Source organism: Protopterus annectens, chromosome 11.part0, assembly GCF_019279795.1.
Source record: "Protopterus annectens isolate FY-2018-M chromosome 11.part0, PAN1.0, whole genome shotgun sequence".
Lineage (NCBI taxonomy): Eukaryota > Metazoa > Chordata > Ceratodontiformes > Protopteridae > Protopterus > Protopterus annectens.
In genome coordinates this window covers 29,916,775-29,939,274 of record NC_056745.1, presented here as the reverse complement: position 1 = coordinate 29,939,274, position 22,500 = coordinate 29,916,775, and the positions used below count along the sequence as shown (strand labels likewise).

The 22,500-nt window shown below is 38.4% G+C and overlaps 1 gene segment (V, D, J or C); it reads right to left on the bottom strand.

Moving 5' to 3' along the window:
• LOC122815142 overlaps positions 1-18,070 on the bottom strand; it is a gene marked incomplete at its 5' end in the record, with an annotated part of 18,597 nt that extends 527 nt beyond the window's left edge. Inside the window, 4 exon segments of the C gene segment in view lie at positions 1-40; positions 10,646-10,978; positions 15,407-15,715; positions 17,762-18,070. The exon segment at positions 1-40 is cut by the window's left edge and continues 527 nt beyond it. Coding sequence covers positions 1-40; positions 10,646-10,978; positions 15,407-15,715; positions 17,762-18,070 — 991 coding nt within the window.
• Positions 18,071-22,500: the final 4,430 nt, after the last annotated feature.

Below are 22,500 nucleotides of genomic sequence, written 5' to 3'. Positions count from 1 at the left end.
GGTGGAAGAAGAACAATCTTGGGTTTTTTCAGTATTCCCCCTGCAAATAAATGATGTGATCAGCTCTTTTTCATTTTATAGCATTCTTATCACACTTTTGTGAATTTGTATTATTTCTTGCTTTTCTGTGCACTATAAGTAATGTTACAACAACATCTTAACTGTGTCTCAGAGCTTGTTGGGGTACTAAATTACACTTGGAGAAAGCCCCAGGTAGAATGCTCCCGTTTGCTTTGATGGTAGAAATTGATAATTATAGCACGTGTTACATTTTATAGCAACATGTTTTATACTCACAGCTGCTAGGTGCAAACATTAGTTAAGAAGAATTGGAACAGCACTCTGATCCACACTAACATTAAAGAGGTGTGATGATGGTTGAGTTTCCATCATGACTGCTTAAAGCTTTAGAGGTACACTTCACATTATCAAGACACTATCCCAACAGCTAACTCACTGACTACTATACACAGAGTGATGAGGTAGGCATATCTGTGAGGTACTTTAGTCTCTGAAATACTAAGGTTCTGTATCTATGTCAATATATACTAACCAGCAGTAACGTGTGAGGGAGGAATGGAGATAAAGTGTATGGAACAGAATGCTTACTATAGCAGCAAACATTGGGGGTACCTATAGAAACAAAGTGAGGCTCAGAGACACAACATATTTAGAGTGCTATAGAAAATGCTTCTTATGCAATTAAATGAAGACTTTCACATAGTAGCAGTTTTCTCACTGACTTTAAATGAGTGCATTAGCCCTACTCAGCCAGAACTACAAGGGGTGTGCCTGGGCGATGATGACAGACAGAATGGGGTGTGGGGGGGCAGATGACAGAAGGACACAGGGGGTGTGAGGGTGTGCCTGAGCAATGATGATAGAACTACTGCCTGGTGCCTGGGCAATGATGACAGAAACTAACCTGGGCAATGATGACAGAACTACAAGGGGTGTGCCTGGGCAATGATGACAGAACTACAAGGGGTGTGCCTGGGCAATGATGACAGAAGACATCTGGGCGTGTTTTTAGGAGTGACGGCTCAGAATGGGAACTTGTCACATGGGACCTGGGACTAAAACCTGATACTGCTGTCTTAGCATGATTTGCTTACATGTTTTATGCACCACATGCAGAAGACAGGACAACTGGGTAGGAAACAAAAACACAGTACTGCTGAGGTTACTTTGTAGGACTATGTGAGTGATGACCAGCAGCATCCAGGTATAAGAATCAGGACTTGGTGCATACATTTACATATGATTAAGGTTTTCACCTTACAGCTCCTGGAGGTGTAATCTATGCTGACCTCAGGTTACTGCCAATGTGGTGTTTCCATATTCTCCCCATGTATGCATGTATTCTCACCAAGTACTCCAGTTTCCTCTCACCTCACAAAGCACATATAAGTTGACTTATTACTCCAAACACTCTGTAAGTACTGTATTAATACTTACTACTGTGACATGTGATCCATAAAGGATCATCACTTGCTGGTAAACAAACATAGAGAAAAGCGGCATAACTACCACCTGCAAACAAGGTTATAGTTAGGATTAGGGTTAAGGTTGGTTAGGATTGCACTCAGACTTAAATGTTTGCTTGTGGTATGTGTTAGGGATACTACTAACGTTAGGGATTGACCCATGGGGTGACAAAAGCAGGAATTACTTCTTAAATGCTTTACTATTACATGTGTGACTGTAAGAATTTTTAAGTTTAAAATAACATGAGCAGAAGGATTAGGGTTAAGGTTTATAAGATCATGCAAGCTATCAAAGCTGCTATTAGAACTGGGATATGAAACATATAAGCAGTTAGGGTTTTAGCTTTATTTGCAATGGTGCTTGAAAATAAGATGAATACCATTACATTTGAATATTAAAGTTAGAGTTAGGATTACATTTAAAATTATGGATGTATCTGGGGCACTGTATCAGTAGGTATCATGACATCTGTACAATTAGCATTTAAAGTTAAGCTTACAATTAAGGTTAGCATCATATATTTATCCAAGGCATTGTAATCATGAGCACAATAACTTGTATTTTTTAATTAAAATACCTTGGCACCTCACTGGTACATATGTCAAGGAGACAAACAAAGCAAATAAGACATCCACTTTTTTATAAGAAGTCATTGTCGTGAATTTAACAATTAAATATCTAACAATGTCTCATTCATAAAGATAGCCAATTAATTTCTAAACTTAAACCCCATGGCTGGTCCACCTGATATTATAATATAACATAACTTCCTATGTACATCAGCAGTTGTAAACAACTCATTAGATTAACTGATTTCTGTAATGATATTATTATACATTTTATATGTACCAATTTATAGCCATTCTCCACAAAATGTATACCTATTGGGTAAAGTACTCCTTGATTATTTATATCCTGAACATGTTCTAATAGTCTCCTTTTCACTGCACTGACTTGTTTCCCCTACATGTACCTTTGGACATTTTCACATAATGGCATAAAGTACCCCACAGATGTGCAAGCAAAATACTGTTACATAGTATGTTACTACTCACCATTCACAATACAACCAGCTACTGTCTGTATGGACTCTGACTGTACAAAGTGTACAAGTCAGTTTCCTCTCAGCATTCTGGGCTCCTAGCACATTATAAATACATGCTGTTTAAGATGATTGACTATTTTGCTTTGTCCCTATCTCTGCATGTGTGCATCTGTGGATCTGGGTCTTTGTGATGGGTGGAATAACATTCAAAATCTATCTGATGGCACAGTGGTGCAGTGGTAGCATTGTTGCCTCACAGCAAGAGGTTCTCCGGTTTGATTCTCGGATGGAGTGCCTACTGTGTGGAGTCTACATGTCCACCGTGTGTTTGTGTGGGTTTTCTCTGGGTACTCCGGCTTCCTCCCACGTTACAAAGACATGTGTCTGGAGCATTTCTCCCTGGGCCTCCTCTGAAAATTGTCTTTGTTCCAAGTTGGACTTTCCCGGTAAACAAATGTTAGATAATAAGTATGTCTTGCCATAGTATTTTCAGGATCATCTCTGCCTTATCATGATCCTGAAATGGAATACAAGTTTAAGGGAAAGTGGAGGCAGGAAGACAGTAATGACTGTAGTCCTGATCATTTACGTCTGTGACACCAGGGGAATCCTGCCAGTACAGCTATCTGGAATTTTGTAAATAATCATGTCATTTGTGAATAGTAATATGATTCATATGCTTGTCCTACAAATGTAAGAGAACTGTATGTTATGTACTGAGTTTCAAGAATGTAACCACAGTGTACCCTACTGGAAAAGAACAGAAATGTATATAAAGTATATACATACCTGTGCAATTGTATGTTTTAATAGTAGAAGCTGGAACATGCAGAAATAACTTGCAAAACTTCAAGAAAATAAGTTGAAAAGTAAAGTGTTTTACAATTGTGTTAAATCTCAGTAACCATGCACATAACACAGCACGGTGTGAATAGTCCTAGAGGTTTTCCTACTGTCTTGAAACAGAAATAATTACTAGGTTTCAAATGTAAAAAGTGTTTCATTATTTTACAACTTCCATGTTCTGCAAACTTCTGAGAGATATCTACTTCTCACACAGCAATGTTAAAAATGATGTTAATTTCTGTTAGCCTGGGAACTGAAGGCAGGTGATAAAGAGTGATGTCATCCAAGCTAACCCAGCAGTAATGTGTATTATTAATTTAAGGACTCTCTCAGAGAAAGTCTGGGCATTTTGTATCTTGTCTTGGATATAGAAACATCCATTCAGCACTTCTCATCTGCATTTGCCTTACTCTGTAAGTAAGTCTAGGGTACAGTGATATCTCTTAGATAGGAATATAGTAAATATTAGTTCAGATGTTTTCTGTATTTATTTGCAACTGTCCTGCAATGTTGTTTTAAAATATTTTCTGTGATTCTGAACCTTGTATTTACTGTATTGTTTGAGTATTGTCTTATTCTTTTATTATTTATTATTAAATATATTTAATATTTTTAATTGTGGCTGGTTTGTTTAGAGATATTAAAGTTCTTAGAGTACTTGCATATGTGTTTGGTGACACTGTATATGCCACTCCTAAATAGCCTTGGCGTTGATCACACTTACCATTTGGATAATAGTAACATTACACAGAACAATTGGACACCCTTTTGTAAGGGCCTTATAGTAGCTGATAAGTAAGGGTGGCTGGTAGCAGCTGGTAATACCTTATAGTCTGGGCAGAAGGGGGCAGAGCTAGTAAACCTGCACCAGCCTTTCTCAGTTTGTATCTGTTTGTATATCAATCAAATCTCAAAGTGTGTGTGTGTCAGCTACTTGGGCACAGACATGAAGCACTGGTTGGAGAGAGAGGGTGCTGGAGGTCTTAGCTTGGCCACTCAGCTGAGATCTTAACCCTATAGTTGTGCCAGTGGGGAGTCTTATTGTATATCTGGAGAAAGAGGGAGAATCCAGCACTGGACTGACTGTGATCTCTGTGTGTTCTTAAGGGAAATTGCACTTCACCGTGTGTGTACTTGTCATCCTCTCAATGTGTACATCCCTCACTGGTGCTAGTGGTGAGGACTGTGGCTCCTTGATTACTGAGCCAGTGCAAGGGCATTACAATGTCCATAAATATCTTTTATTATTTCCTCTTCCCTTTCCCAAATGTATCTCAATGGACTGAGAACTAGCAGTGTACACTATATCTGACTTCAATATTTCATGCCCCTCTGAGGAACCGAATAGTCAGATGCTTCCAGAAGTAACAAAAAAGTCATATGCTCCTCATCAACCTTTGTGAAATTACTCTACAGCACTGATTCATTGTTAACGGCTGATATCAGGTATGGTCCATAAACTGTTCATATGCTTTCAGAATATGAACATGTTTTCCAGGGACCCAATATTAATGGTCCCTGGAGTTGTTTTTCCCATTATATCAACCAATTCCAAACAATCTATTAATTACTGAGGTCACAAATTACTGTTGCACCATTTATTGCAGATTAAAAAGTGGAAAAAAAACATAAAACGTTTTGTCATGTGCAATCAGTAAATAATACCACTGGAGCAAGTGTAAATAAGATTGGAACTTTCCTCCAGCTATGGCATTATGCACAGACTGTACAAACGTCATCAAGTAAAAGGAGTCAACAGATTTACTAAAGTCAATAATAGATGTGAGAGTGAAAAAAACAACTAAAAAAAAAACTGAAATGAAAACATTTCCACCAGCAGAAAAAAATGTCTCAGGAGTTCACAGAGTCGCATTTTTATTTAAAAATAATTCATAAAGGAATGCAACAATTACTGTTTGATTACAAATTATTTTTAAATAAAAGTCTTGTTCAGTGACTTTCTTAGGCAAGTTCTTTGCTTGTAGAAATGTGGGAGAATTACTGAATGATAACGATTGTGCTTCGATATTATCATGGAACTTATAAACAAAGACATTGGCAACCTTCAAACACTGGACCCCACCCAGTTTGGGTTTGTGAAGGGCCGATCTTGTCTCCTGAACCTGACTGACTTCTTTGAATCAGTCTCCAGAGCCATGGACAAGGGTAAGGTGGTCCACACAGCCTATCTAGACCTTGCCAAGGCCTTTGATACCATCCCCCACTCTGGAATCATAGATAAACTTACTAAGTTGGGCATTAATCCCTATGTCACCCAATGGGTTGCTAAATGGCTTACTGATAGAACCCACACTGTAAAAGTAGCTGACTCCAAATCCAGCTCCAGACAAGTGACAAGTGGAGTACCTCAGGGTTCAGTCCTGGGGCCGCTCTTGTTTGGCATCTACTTCTCTGAAGTACAGGTCAACACTAAGGGACTCTGGCTAACAAAGTTTGCAGATGACTGCAAACTGGGAGCCATTATTGAATCCCCAAATGATGTGGATACTCTACAAAAGGGCCTTACAGAAACAGATGCTTGGTGCCATAGCCATGGGCTCAAGCTCAATGCCAAGAAATGTATTGTTATCCCCTTTGGGAAAAAACATGTATCCATGAATTACCATATAGGTGGCAGTACACTAAACACAGAAAGTGTGATAAGAGACTTAGGGACACAGGTGGGCAGTGGTTTCACCTTCGATAACCACATCGCCACAACAGTCAGGAAATCCTTCTATGTGGCACACCTCATCACTAAGGGCTTTTCATCCAGAAAAAAGGAGGTCATTGTCCCACTGTACTCATCCCTCATTAGACCCATTATAGAATACAATGCCCCATTTGGTATGTACCTCTCAAGACATCTGCAACAACTGGAATGGCCTCAGAAATACCTCACTAAAAGAATCACAGGCCTAAAGCAGATGCCCTACGCTGACCACCTTAAAAACTCCAGCTATACTCTGTCGCATATCATCTACTCAGAGGCGATCTCTGCTTAACATACAAGGCCATGTCAAACCCAGAGCTGTTGGACATGCTACACTTAAAGAAATCCCAATCCCTCAGAGCTACACGCCCAGGGATCTAAACCTTGTCATCACAATAAACAAAACATGCTGGAGGGATAGGTTCCTGACCCAGAGACTCCCCAGACTCTGGAATAGATTGCCCATACATGTCAAGCAGAGTGCCTCTTTGGACCTCTTCAAGAGGAACCTTGACGACTGGATGGGAGAAAGGAAATTCACCCCAGGGATCACGTCAGTCGCCCTGCTAGACAGGGGTCCAGGAAAGTAAATAATGTGGGAAGAAATAGCCAGGGAATTGTTATGGCTAGGCTTGTATAGGCCCTAGGGCTGATAGCCTAGTACCAACCTATGAACCTATGAACCTATAAACCTATATGTAATGAGAAAAACACGCCGCCACAAACAGTCATCATTAGATTTAAAAAATACGACAATGATAACCGCTTTCATTAAGGACAGGGCCACCTTCTAAAAAATACCATGACTGAATAAAGTACAGATGCAAGAATTGGCCTTTGTGAATATAAAACAGGAAGGAAAGGAAACTTGCTCTTTATGACTGTGACGTGTTACACTGTCATATCCAGCTGAGATGTGTTACAGTGTTACGCCTATCACTTATTTACTTATTTTATTTAATGTATTCAGTAATAAAGGTAACATATTGATTCATATGAACCTGTTTCAGAATCTGCCTGGTTATATAAATACGAGTAATCCAGTAAGAGATTCACATGTCACTGGAGAACTTTATGAATGAATGTTAATATATACAAATTGTAGTAATGGGGTCATAAAACTTATAAATATACAACTTACCTAGATGTTAAAGTAACAAGACTTTTATGCCTGCTGAGGAATGACATAATAGTTATTTACAATTTATTTACATAATTTATCATGTAGACTACTGGTAGTGATTGATAGGAGGGTGAGATGGTAATTCAGTGGTAGGGAAGTCACATTTCATGTCAGGTGATAGTGTGGTAGGTAAAGTAGAGCAAAACTACTTTTTTTTCAGTTAGATTAGCTATTAGCTTTAGTCTGAATTATTAAGCGATGGAGCAGATTGATTGTAAGACTAGGGGCAGTCATATTGTTTAGGGTTTTATTTACAAGGTGTATGTGACATTTGTGGAATAGGAAAATCATGAAGAATTCCATAACCCCCAAACTGGATTTTCATGCGAAGTAGTTATCAGAAGTGACTCAGTCATATACTTTGCCATGATGACAGCGCTATACTGCTGTGCAACAGACAGCAGAGCATAAATTTAATTTCTCTTAGTTCCATCTGCAAATGGTTAGTTTATCAGCTGTCTGCAGCAATGTTCTCAGTCATGCATGTATATAAACATATACAAACACACACACACATGCGTGTGTGTGTGTGGAGGGGGCTGTATGTATGTGTGTGTGTGTGTGTGTGTGTGTGTGGGGGGGGGTGCATGTGGGTGAATGTGTGTGTGTGTGTGTGCATATTTTTGGTGTATGTGCTACCCCGCATCATCTTTCTCATGTGTACTAACACAAACACTATTCACACCCCTGCCCCAACACTACCCCACACAGTACTTTACTAACAACCTTTTCACTAAGAGTGCCAATGAACAAGACAAATGGGCACACAACAAACACAACACCAAACATACAAAACAGTAAATCTATTCCCTCACCTAATCATTACTCTAACCCTAACCCGTGTACACTGACACATATACACTAACTCGTGTACACTCACACATATACACTAACCCGTGTACACTCACACATATACACTAACTCATGTACACTCACACATATACACTAACCCGTGTACACTCACACATATACACTAACCCGTGTACACTCACACATATACACTAACTCATATACACTCACACATATACACTAACTCATGTACACTCACACATATACATTAACCCGTGTACACTCACACATATACACTAACTCATGTACACTCACACATATACACTAGCCCGTGTACACTCACACATATACACTAACTCATGTACACTCACACATATACACTAACTCGTGTACACTCACACATATACACTAACCCGTGTACACTCACACATATACACTAACTCATATACACTCACACATATACACTAACTCATGTACACTCACACATATACATTAACCCGTGTACACTCACACATATACACTAACTCATGTACACTCACACATATACACTAACCCGTGTACACTCACACATATACACTAACTCGTGTACACTCACACATATACACTAACTCGTGTACACTCACACATATACACTAACCCGTGTACACTCACACATATACACTAACTCGTGTACACTCACACATATACACTAACTCGTGTACACTCACACATATACACTAACCCGTGTACACTCACACATATACACTAACTCATGTACACTCACACATATACACTAACTCGTGTACACTCACACATATACACTAACTCGTGTACACTCACACATATACACTAACCCATGTACACTCACACATATACACTAACTCGTGTACACTCACACATATACACTAACCCATGTACACTCACACATATACAAAAACTCGTGTACACTTACACATATACACTAACTCGTGTGCACTCACACATATACACTAACCCGTGTACACTCACACATATACACTAACCCGTGTACACTCACACATATACACTAACTCGTGTACACTCACACATATACACTAACCCGTGTACACTCACACATATACACTAACCCATGTACACTCACACATATACACTAACTCGTGTACACGCACACATATACACTAACTCATGTACACTCACACATATACACTAACTACTCTAACCTTTTCAGTCAAGCTTTCATTTTCATGTACGCTCCTACTCATAAACACAATAAAGTGAGCATTCAGTCATTTGTGAATTCAGCCTAATTACAACCACCAAAAACTTTTTCAGTAAGATGTGCCTTCAATATTTTTGATTGTAATTATATATCTTTATCCATCTATTTATCTCTATCTATGCTAAAAACCTCAAGCTTACTTGGATAAGATTCTTTTTTTATTTTAATGTCTTTTAAACAGTAGAATATTTTAACTGTTTTCTTCAGGTGCTTCCAGAGAGCACCGACTTTCTAAATACAATCTCTGACATATTACTTGTGAAGGAGTATTATTTCACTCTTTGTCTTATGAAATTGGGAAATACATGTAGATTACCATTTCTATGAAATTACTATTTGGGTGTGAATAAAGTCATTTGGTTAGAGGGTTCTATATCAGACAGTCGAAGTTTTACAACTTCGAACACCATATGGTCAAACCCATATGTTCGAAGTCGTAAAACTTCAAATACCTTAAAAAAAATGAAAATAATAAAAAACATACCCAACAGCTTTAAGCAAGGGTGCAAGCCCACCTGCACCCCCCTGCTCTTTAAATATACCAAATCCGAGATCGTACTACAGTGTAATAAAGGGAAATATTTCCTTTCCACAGTGTACTGCATTGAAGAGCGGTCTTGGAGTTGGTATATTTAAAGAACGGGGGGTGTGGGGGGCACAGCCCCCCATGTGGGTGGTGCAGGGGGGCTTTCCCACTTTCTTAATGCCATCAGGGAAGTTTTTAAATTTTTTTTCACATATTCAAAGTTTTACAACTTCGAACATATAGGTTCGACCATATGGTGTTCAAAGTTGTAAAACTTTGATTATATTACATAGACCCTGGTTAGAGGATAACTGTTAATGACACTGATGGCTATAATTAATTGTTATTCCTTTTGTCTGCAAATTCATGTTTATATTTCATTAAACCGATTGGATTATCTGCATCAGAGTATGCATCCATAGCCCTTCAGGATTACTCTGTAAATTATTTATTTAGAGATAAATATATGTAATGATGCATTTTTAAATGATTGCTTTAAATTTAAAGAAACGCTTGAAAACTGAAGGAACTAAATGTAGGTCAAGAAATTTTTTCAAAGTTTTAATAAAAAAGCAGTATGTGAACCATGCGGAAAAGAAAGTAAATGATGATTTCAAAACAGAATCATTATATCCAGATACAAACTTATTGGCACATTCTGCTTCTCTGATGAAAGTTACTTTTGGGACTTTTTCATTAATTTACCTTTCAAGAAGTAAAACATCCCATGCATAACTCCATCACAACTTAAACTGTTTTTACAGAAGATTTACAGACTTTAACATAAGGAAGAGCATTCTGAAGGCTCTTATACTCACCATTGTGCTTCTTGATAGTGACCCGTTCAGGAGTGGGCAGGGATTCGTGTTCCACAATACATGTAAATTCTTCCTCAGAGTTCCATTCTGCTGGACATATGGGCATTTTGCTAATGATGCTGAATGTACCATTTTCATTTGGTATTTCTTCAAATGGAAATTTGAAACTTCCTTCAGGTTCAGAGCTTCTAGCCCAAGAAATATTACAGTTTTCTGGGGACAATAATCCATACACTAAACATGAAACATGTGCAGATTTGGCCAACAAAATATCTTCAATGGATGGTGCAATTCCAATGACCTTCACGTCTTCAAGAGTGCACCCTGGAACAACTAGAAATAAAATATGAATGATAGTAGTCACAAAAAACTGACAAAATGTTGGCCTTTAAAAAATAACTGCTACTGTGCATTATTTATTTATTTTACTTTGTAAACTGGGCTGGTGGACTGGTCTGGGGACCCTTTTTTAGCCATGATGAAAGTGGCAATGATAAACAAGAAGTACATACAAAATTGTAATAAGGAATGCACACACGAGTGTATGAGAAAATAGTACACGCAAGACAACTGTCTGACGAACACCTCATGTTAATATTTACAACATTGTAGGTTATCCCTACTGAGCTAATGAAGGTGTCTGATTTTCCCACTTATTATCTGCAAGGAAGTTTGCAAATGCTTAGATACAGGGACACAAATACACCAGTGGTTGTCCTAACATGTCATAGGTTGCTAAACTGGACACATATCTAAAGTAAATCTAAACATTTCAGGATAGATTTTTTATATCATCTAAGTAAGTGATAAATAATTCATAATGGTGATTATGTCTGAAATATGATTCTGGGGTGTTTTGTGTTTGAAGAAGCATATTTTCTGAGAGTTTAAATTTATGCAGCTGGTCTTTATACAGGGTTCTTGGTCTGTAGGGTTAGCTGAAGAGGGAGTGAAAGGTAGTTGTCTGTTAGTGACCTCTTGATTTACATTTTAGCCAATCAATTAACACATGAGACGTAGAGATTGCTGGAGATTGAAATGAAGGGTCTTGATTCTCTAAGTCGCATTTATAAATTTACAAGTTCGGGGTACTGGTGCCATTTATATATTTACAAGTTTGGGGCACTGGTGCCATTTATATATGTACAAGTTCGGGGTACTGGTGCCATTTATTTATGTAGACATTTGGGATACTGGTGTCATTTACATATTTACAAGTTTGGGATACTGGTGCCATTTATATATTTACAAGTTCAGGGTACTGGTGACATTTATATATTGGGGTATTGGTGCCATTTATATATGTACAAGTTCGGGGTACTGGTGCCATTTATTTATGTAGAAGTTTGGGATACTGGTGTCATTTACATATTTACAAGTTTGGGATACTGGTGCCATTTATATATTTACAAGTTCGGGGTACTGGTGACATTTATATATTTACAAGTTCGGGGTACTGGTGACATTTATATATTTACAAGTTCGGGGTACTGGTGACATTTATATATTTACAAGTTCGGGGTACTGGTGACATTTATATATTGGGGTACTGGTGCCATTTATATATGTACAAGTTCAGGGTACTGGTGCCATTTATTTATGTAGAAGTTTGGGATACTGGTGTCATTTACATATTTACAAGTTTGGGATACTGGTGACATTTATATATTTACAAGTTCGGGGTACTGGTGACATTTATATATTTACAAGTTCGGGGTACTGGTGACATTTATATATTTACAAGTTCGGGGTACTGGTGACATTTATATATTGGGGTACTGGTGCCATTTGTTATTGTGCCTCCTGTGTTGTAGTTTTGGTGTGTTTGAATGTGAAATTGTAGATTTGTAAGACTAGACAGGGAAGGTGCTTTATTTAAATACTTTAGTAGTGTTTGAATGTGAAATTCTAGATTTGTAAGACTAGACAGGAAAGGTGTTTCATTTAAGTACTTTAGGTGTGTTTGAATGTGAAATTCTAGATTTGTCAGACTAGACAGGGCAAGGTGCTTCATTTTGCAATATTGTATTAGTCATAATGTCTTTATTAGTAAGTTTATTATGTAGCTATATTGGAATATAAAGGGGCTTAATCTTACTAACCTCTCTTTATGCAGATAACTAACATAGTGTGTTTATCGTCAGGTACAGAGGTTTAAGACAGGCAGGTAAATTATATTCTGTAGTCCTGGGTTGAATCTCTCAGTTTCCATTTGAATACTATGCAAAAGAAAAAATCAGTTCAACCAGAGAGTGGTCAGGGTTGCCCTTGAAATGAGACACCTGTGTGCTATTAAATATAAACGCTTTAAGCTCCATTGTCAAAGTCGTTGTATTTTGAGTATATTTTTCCATTTATTAACAGGAGAGCACTGGAATACATAATGGATTAATCAGGATCTGTAACAGCTGTTATTCAGGTCTGCACACCATTTTTGGTATTTCCATTTTATGTATTTGCTACTGTTCCAAACTACCTTCCCAATATGCCTCACTGAGCTCTTAGTTTAGAATCTGTAGAACCTTGTTTTATTACCCAGAACCACAGACTCACCCACTATTGCTGCCAGAGGGAGCACATAGCTTTATTATCTAAATGAGTGCAGGCAAATGTAAAATACGAAGGCAGTATGACAGCTATCTAAATATCAGCAAGAAGAACCTACTTAGGATCGGTAGCCACACAAACGTAATGTGTGGAAATATGTGAGTGGGATGATGTGATGTGAGTGGGATGATGTGTACAGGAAGACCACACACACAGAATGTTCGAAATATATTAGTGGGGCCACACAAACAGAATGTGTGGAATATGCGAGTGGGATGATGTGTACAGGAAGACCACACAGATGTAATGTTCAAAGTATATTAGTGGGGCTCGTTTAGTGGGGCCACGCAAACGTAATGTGTGGAAATATGTGAGTGGGATAATTCGTATAGGAAGACCACATGAATGGAATGTTCAAAGTATGTGAGTGGGGCTCGTTTAGTGGGGCCACATAAACAGAATGTATGGAATATGTGAGTGGGATGATGTGTACAGGAAGACCACACACACAGAATGTTCGAAATATATTAGTGGGGCCACACAAACAGAATGTGTGGAATATGTGAGTGGGATGATGTGTACAGGAAGACCACACAGATGTAATGTTCAAAGTATATTAGTGGGGCTCGTTTAGTGGGGCCACACAAATGTAATGTGTGGAAATATGTGAGTGGGATAATTCGTATAGGAAGACCACATGAATGGAATGTTCAAAGTATGTGAGTGGGGCCACATAAACAGAATGTGTGGAATATGTGAGTGGGATGATGTGTACAGGAAGACCACACACACAGAATGTTCAAAGTATATTAGTGGGGCCACACAAACAGAATGTGTGGAATATGTGAGTGGGATGATAATAGTTTGGCCACAGAAAGAGAACATGTGAAAGTATATGAGTGGGATGGGTATAGTAAGGGTAAATGTTACAAAAACAAATCCTCCGAGGAAACACATGGTTTACAAGACAGTACAGAAAGTAACAAGTGACAAGAGACAATTACTAAATGGAAGTAGTAAAACAAAGGCAACCAGGATGGAGTAGAGAGTGTAGTAATGAAAACTTTCTGAGGGGCACAAACATACTGTACAAAAAGTGGTGAATGGGTTCTTGTTATGAAAAACAAACAAACAAAAAAATCTGATAACAAGGAAAGGCAAAGTACCACTGTCTTCAGATAGAGGGGCAATGGATGAAGAATACACTGTCCTCTGACAGAGGGACAAAGGGATGAAGAATACACTGTCCTCTGACAGAGGGACAAAGGGATGAAGACTATACTGTCCTCTGATAGAGGGACAAAGGGATGAAGACTATACTGTCCTCTGACAGAGGGACAAAGGGATGAAGAATACACTGTCCTCTGACAGAGGGACAAAGGGATGAAGAATACACTGTCCTCTGACAAAGGGACAAAGGTATGAAGACTATACTGTCCTCTAATAGAGGGGCAATGGATGAAGAATACACTGTCCTCTGACAGAGGGACAAAGGGATGAAGAATACACTGTCCTCTGACAGAGGGACAAAGGGATGAAGACTATACTGTCCTCTGATAGAGGGACAAAGGGATGAAGACTATACTGTCCTCTGACAGAGGGACAAAGGGATGAAGAATACACTGTCCTCTGACAGAGGGACAAAGGTATGAAGACTATACTGTCCTCTGATAGAGGGGCAATGGATGAAGAATACACTGTCCTCTGACAGAGGGACAAAGGTATGAAGACTATACTGTCCTCTGATAGAGGGGCAATGGATGAAGAATACACTGTCCTCTGACAGAGGGACAACATATAGTATATAAATAAATATATATATATATATATATATATATATATATATATATATATATATATATATATATATATATATAGTGTAATTTGTGGAGGATATAATCAATGGGATCCTAAAACAAAGAGGCAGCAGAGAAGTGAGGCACTCTGCCATGTGGTATAATGCCAGCTATATTAGTAGACGGCATCAAACAGTGAGGAAGCAGGCAGGCTGCATGTAGGGCTGTTTAAACAATTTAGTGACTCAAGCAAAATGAGGGCCTCTGTAGAGATAATAAAGTCATGCATCCGAGCTTACTAATACAATACTTTCTGCCAATACGTTTTGTGTTTCTACAATTTACATATGAGGCAACACAATTCCTAAACTTAAGATTCATTACGCTGAGCAGAGGGGATCAGTTTTACATTACTTACGTAGTTTGCTGATGTTTTTTGTCACTGTCTCATTCCACCTCGGATGTGAGGCTTGACACATAAATTCAGCTTCTTTGTTCCAGTCTTCACGTGTTATTCTCAGACTACTGGTTGTAGTGAAATTCTTGTTTTCATCTAAAACTGTTGCAAAAGTTAATACCCCCGTATTCACAGGCTGCCTGTTTTTGGACCATGTAACCTTTGCATTTTTTGGTCTGAAACCCTCAACCAAGCAGACGAGGTTGATAAATGTGGACTCCTGTGTTGCTGGTAGAAAGATGGATACCTTTGGAAGTATCACTGTAAAGTCTATGAAACAAAGCATAAAACCTTAGTAGTTAGACATGAACTACACAACTTACTTTTAGAAGCAACCAAAGAAAAGATAAGATGAGAACATATTCAAAATGCAAGAGCTGGGGCAGTAAAACAAGCATGCTGTAAATGAGTAGTTAAGTATGAAAAACATTACTGTGGCAACTGTGACAAATAAGTTCTCATTACAAAGGGCACATTCTTTGCTTTTCTGCATCTCACACCCCTTCAACAGAATGACATTTAATTCTAAATTGATTCTTTTAATACTCTGCATGGTACAATGCACATAAACATTTACTAAATAAGTAAATAATATAATCACTATGTAAATCTTGTCTGCTGTAGTATGAATCCCGCAACCTACAAACCAGATAATATTTTAATCCATATATTGGGATTTAATGTCCTGAGCATTTAAACAAAATCGCTGTGATGTTCTACCATTCACTATGTATAGGCAATTAAGACTTAGATGATGAATTGAACAGCAAACTGGGGGAAGCCTGAATGGATAGATCACTTGAAGGAAGTAAAGGAAATGTAAACTTACACCACTGTTGAGCTGATGTAAAACTGACTTAGGAAATTATCTTTCACAGAGAGAGTAGTGGGACCTTGAAATGTACTGCAGAGGTAATGCAGTGCAGGGCAATGGATAGATTGAGCAGTGCCTGGGCAGATAAGTGAAATAGTAGCCCTTGGCAGTGCAGTGATGTTTGCTAATGACTGGCAGCATCACCCAGGTCAACAATGTACCCTCTTGCATCAGCATCTTCATATGTTTCTGTGAAAAAGATGTATATGGTGTCTGAGAATATAGTGCTATAACTGTAGACCACATAACTTCATTGCCATAAAGGTGGCAACACTGTGGCAGCACTCCTACTGAAATGGAGAACTAAAACAAAGGCAATTTCCTAAACAAGCAGCAGTGGTCACATCTAACCATGTCTTACTTGTTTGTGTCCTGGCTGAACAAAGCAGCTCACAGTTTCAGTACTTGTAATGTACCCTTTCATCACTAAATAAGAATTTTACTTTGGCCTTCATTAGTAACTGCAGAAAACCAAAAGCAGAATAACTTTGGCAGCTAATTCGATATCAGCAGCCAGTGTGTTTTGTATCAATGGTTGTTTCAAGTGTGGGTTCCGCTTAGGAGAAAAAGTTACAAAGAAACAAATTTCCTATTTGAGATTCCAATGGACTGATGAACAGCATTGCTGAAATGAATGAGTTTGTTGACCAGGACTAGTGAGATCTGCAGTTTTACAATGAATGAATGAATCTTTCAAAGTATGAATGAATTAATGCATGAATGCATGAATGAACATTTGTGTCAAGGTGTGAATAAATGAATGCATGAGTGAATAATTGAATGATTGACTGATTTGCTGTGCTTTAGGCAGGACACTTGTAATACTGCAAGGGATGATTTCACTGACTAGAGATGATGAAGTCTCCATTGTTAGATGGAAGTCATGATGTTACTCTCCTCATTCAGGCAGGATTCTAGTGTAGGAATTAATGACTTTGTTCAATATCTGAATGCATGATGGGGCTCCACATGCAGAACTGATGAGTGACTTGGTTGTGTAAGACTGAGTGGGACTCAACTGGATTAATAATTTAGCTGACCAGGATTGACTGGGTCTCCATTGGCTGAACAAATGACTTGGCTGCCCAGGACTGGATGGAACTTCATTGGCTAAATGACTTACTGTGCTGAACTGGGTAAGAAATGGATGACAAGTTGAATGAATGATTTACTTTCCCAGAATTGGGTAAGGCTTCATTAGCTGAATGACTAAGTTATGTAGGACTGGGTGAGACTGTTTTGACTGTATTAGCGACCTAGCTGTCCAGGACTAGGTGGGGTTTGACCTAAATGAGTGAATGAATAAATGAAGAATGAACTGATGAAGCTGTCAGGAGCTTCAGTGCCTGAAAGGTTCACTGTGAATCAAACAAAATATTTTCTACTGTGTCACAGTTTACACTGAGGAAACAGACATATAACAAATGTCAAGTTTACTTTACCTGGACAGATGACGGGGTATACTTTCCCCAATGAGTGTTTAACTTCACAGAAAATGTTATTCGGTTTCTGACATTCTGTGAAGGGTAACAGAAGTTGACTGCTGCCTATGTATGTTCCCTTGGCGCTTATCACGGATGGATACGTCTTCGGCAGAAAGAGTGAGGCGTCAATGGATAGCTGGGATCTCCAAGTAAAACTTACATCGTTTGGTAAGAACTCAGTTGCTAAAAGACCCAATGAAATGAATCCGTCTGGGCTTGGTTCAGAGCATGAAGCAACTGGAAACACTGTTGGAGCTGCCTTCTGAGCTGTAAAGAAACAACACACATATGGTGAGTTAGAATACAAAAATGGTTTACTTTGTTACAGACCAAAATTAAAAGCATTGTATGCTAACCATCTAAAGCCATGCACATCTAATCAGTTACACAACTTTCCATTCAGATGAGCACTACAGAATTGTTTGAAAGGACATTTGTGGCAGGTATAAGTAAGGCTATGAGTGAGAGAGCTAGTTTTAGACAGAAATAACAGTTCCTCCCTTTGATAACTAACCTGTTTCTGTGAATAAGTCATGCGTGTTTTACCTGTTATTATCTGAGGGATCAAGGACAATAATACTGCAGGTACAAGGTTCGGTTCCCACTGTTTTCTATTACAGACTCACAGAGACACACTACACTTTAGCATGTACAAGGATCTGTTCTTATTGTTTTCGATTATGAACTTAAAAGGACACACTATGCTTTAATATGTACAAGGATCGGTTCCTACTGTTTTCGATTATGGACTCACAAAGACACACTACACTTTAACATGTACAAAGGTCTGTTCCTACTGTTTTCGATTACGGACTCACAAAGACACACTATGCTTTAATACTTTCAGTTATAGATTTACTTTCTCCACCAGCTCTCACAAATATGTCCCACACAACTTTATGACTCTGCCTTTAATAAAAGTTTAGCCCACCTGCAGTCACTGAAGTTGACAGGGTATGGTACATATGCTTTATCTTTCTGTACGTGCAGTACACATTGAAACTAAAAGGCATATCAGAGAATGAAAGACCACACTGTATTCTGAGCAGAGTGATGAAAGTTTGGAAAAGCTTCTGCAAATTATTTAAAGGTGGAGCAGCACCTTGAGACATTATAATGAGAAAGGGGGTGAAGCTCCCTCATACAGCATTGCAGGGGTGTACATGTAGCACACAACCATATGCAGTGAACAGTATCTCTCTCTTCATCTCCCCTACTGTGGGAGGAAGACGTAACATGTGGCTTACAGGATGAATCTTCGTGCAGACCCTCTCTGCATCACTCATCTCAGACTCTTAGGAAAAAAACACCACAGACAGATGGTGTCATTGGGCTGGGATTCGTATCCTCTGCAAACCTTTTGGACAAAGGATAAAGGTATGCTGTGCGGAAATGCCATGCAGAAACTGAGGAGGTTTCTAGGTTGGTATCCACTAGTTCATTCAATGGAAAGGGGTCTCAGGGATTTGGAGTGAAACATGGTATCCTATTTTTCAGAGTGGAACAAACCAAAATATGTGAGCACAATAGTTTCAGCAGAAACAGTTATAGTGTTGGCAAGAGAGCGTCCTGATAGGGATTGGTGAGATCAGCACTTCCTTTAGTACTAACAATCCATATGGGAATGCTATGTAGCTGCTCTCATAAATATAACTTTTAGACTCTAGAGAGACAACACATTCAGAAATCCATCTTAGACTCTAGAAAAGCCCTTCAGTAGTAGCAGTCAGCCTTCAGACAATAATTAGCTGTAATAACACCTGGAATTGCACAGTAGCCCCCAGCAGTGACTGGCTGACTATAGCTAAGACAGATGAAATAGCACATGTATTTATATAGCAGCACCTCAGCTGTTGTAATCAAACTGTAGCTAATGAATGAAGAATTCATTTACTACAAGGCATCATGCAGGAGTACGTATAGCAGCCCAAGCAGTGGCAACTGAAGTCCATATGGGGTAATATAGTACTGCCTCAACACTATTACATTTCACATGGGTTATATAGCAGTCCTTCTGTGCTATCAGTGCACATCTGAAATTATTTAGCAAAGACCTGTACAAGACTATTACAGTACATATTGGATTATATATGACTCAGGATTATTCATCTTTACAGATATTTAAATTAAATTTAGACAAACTGGTAATAATATGTATTCTTTTAATGTGGGGTCTGTGATTTTATAAGGCCTTAGGGCCATGGCAGTTATACCAAACAATGAAACTACGAAACTCTTATGGGAGTTCCGCAAAAGTAACTATAAAACTGCAGTCAGTAACACAACCCCAGAAAATGGGTTCCATAAAGACGTATAGAACTTCTAGTAACACAACCCCCAAAAATGGGTTCCATAAGGAAGTATAGAGGAATCCCATTAAAGTGCTTATTAGGCTGTGGTCAGCATAACAGCTGAGCTCATATGGTATTATTTAGTAGATTGTCAGCAATTCGAAACACCATTCAGGTAGAAATACAGCTGGGAGTCATTATAGCAATAACCCACGCCTGGGTGTGGGCAATGCGGGATTTACCCACGGTTGGCGTGGTTTGGTCCCGAGGGCAAAGCCCGAGGGATCAAACAAAGACAACCGTGGGTAAATCCCGCATTACCCACACCCAGAAGTGGGTTATTGCTATTATACTATGACATTATTTAAGAAAAGAAATAATTACTTTTCTTAAATAATGGCATTGTATAATGCCTCTTTGCTGCCCTTCCGCAGCTGTCTGGTATCCGCGGCAGTTCTGATGTACTGCGCATGCCTACGCAGTACATCAAAGCTGTGGCCAAAAGCAACTGAGAAAGCAAGATCTTCGCTGCTTTTTACTGTTTCGCTATGTTAAATGGGTTTAACATAGCGAGACAGCTTTAAAATAAGCAACGGAGATGTCATGATGTCAAAACATGGATAAAGGACAGTTTTAGAGCTACACTGATTCTGGTCAGCCTTCTTTTAGAAAAAACATAAATTTGTATTATTTTTTTACTAGATTGAATTCCCTATTTTTGGCAGACTGTGTTGCTTTCATGCATAAATTGAACTGCAATTTAAAAAAAATAAAGATTTAAAATAAAAGAAGAAATAACAGGTCAGGTAACTCAGTAATAACGAGTCTGCAATGCATGTTTAAGATATTTCTTCTTGTCTGATATTTAAAAAAAAACACACAAAATCATGTCATACGGTAACATAGTATCTCTGCTACTGAAGCTTTTTAAGTCAGCATAATAAAGTGTTAAGTAGACCTAAGTGTTTTACATATGTGTGTGTGTGTGTGTGTATGTATATATATATATATATATATATATATATATATATATATATATATATATACATATATATATATATATAATCCACAAACGCTCCAGCACTCATGATTGCACTCATAATAAAATAAAAAGGTAATCAGCATGCACGTTTTGGAATATTAATGGGGGGCCATGGTATAATATGGGATAATTTAATAGTCCATCAGTAGTGAATCTTACGGGTCCATAAAGCAATATGCAGCACCTTCTCAGCAGTGAAATTCAGACTGCTGCTAGAAACATAAGTAGAGATCCCCAAAAGTCATTATATCCCATAGTAGCTGCTAAAGTTTTAAAGGTGCAGACCTTATTTTAGCTTAAACTATTTTATGTGTTAGTGTAACCGAATGCTAAGTGCAGCAGTCTACTAATGTTGACTATCAGAGTTCATACAGAAAGGAATTATAAGTCTCTCAGTTGGTGACTGTCAGTCCATATGGTGCTATATAGCAGTCCTTCTATGTGATAATGGATTTCATATGGGATAATATAACAGTCCTTCAGTAGTGACTCTTAAGAGTCTATATAGAATCATATATCAGTCCCACAGCTGTGATTGTTAGAGTATATATAGGACTACCTAGTAGTCTCTAATCAGACACTATTGAGACCGTGTAGGGTTATATAGCAGCCCATAAGCCAAGACTGTCATTCTCCATATGGAATTATATAGCAATTCATTTTAGGCTTATGTCCTTCAGCACTGCCTTTTCCTTTCTTTGTTAGGTCATATGGGATTATATAACAGTCTCACAGCAGTAACCGCTGAAATTCATATAGGATTCTCTAGCAGTCTGTAAGCAGCAAACCTCAGGCTGCATCACAGTGACCCTTGGCCTTGCTGCTGTACTGTACACTATACAAAACATGGACACAGAGCAGTTTTAGAGCTACACCAATTCTGGCCAGCCTACTGCACACTAAACAAAGCATGGACACTAAACAGTTTTAGAGCTACACTGATTCATACAAGTCTACAGTACACTAAACAAAACATGGACACAGAACAGTTTTAGAGCTACACTGATTCAGACCAGCCTACTGTAGACTATACAAAACATGGACGCAGGGCAGTTTTAGAGCTACATCGATTCTGGCCAGCCTACTGTACACCAAATAAAACATGGACACAGGACAGTTTTAGAGCTACACTGATTCTGACCAGTCTACTGTAGGCTATACAAAACATGGACAAAAGACAGTTTTAGAGCTACATCAATTCTGGTCAGCCTACTGTACACTAAACAAAACATGGAAACAGGACAGTTTTATTGCTATACTGATTCTGACAGGCCTACTGTACACTAAACAAAACATGGATAAAGGACAGTTTTAGAGCTACACTGATTCTGGTCAGCCTTCTTTTAGAAAAAACATAAATTTGT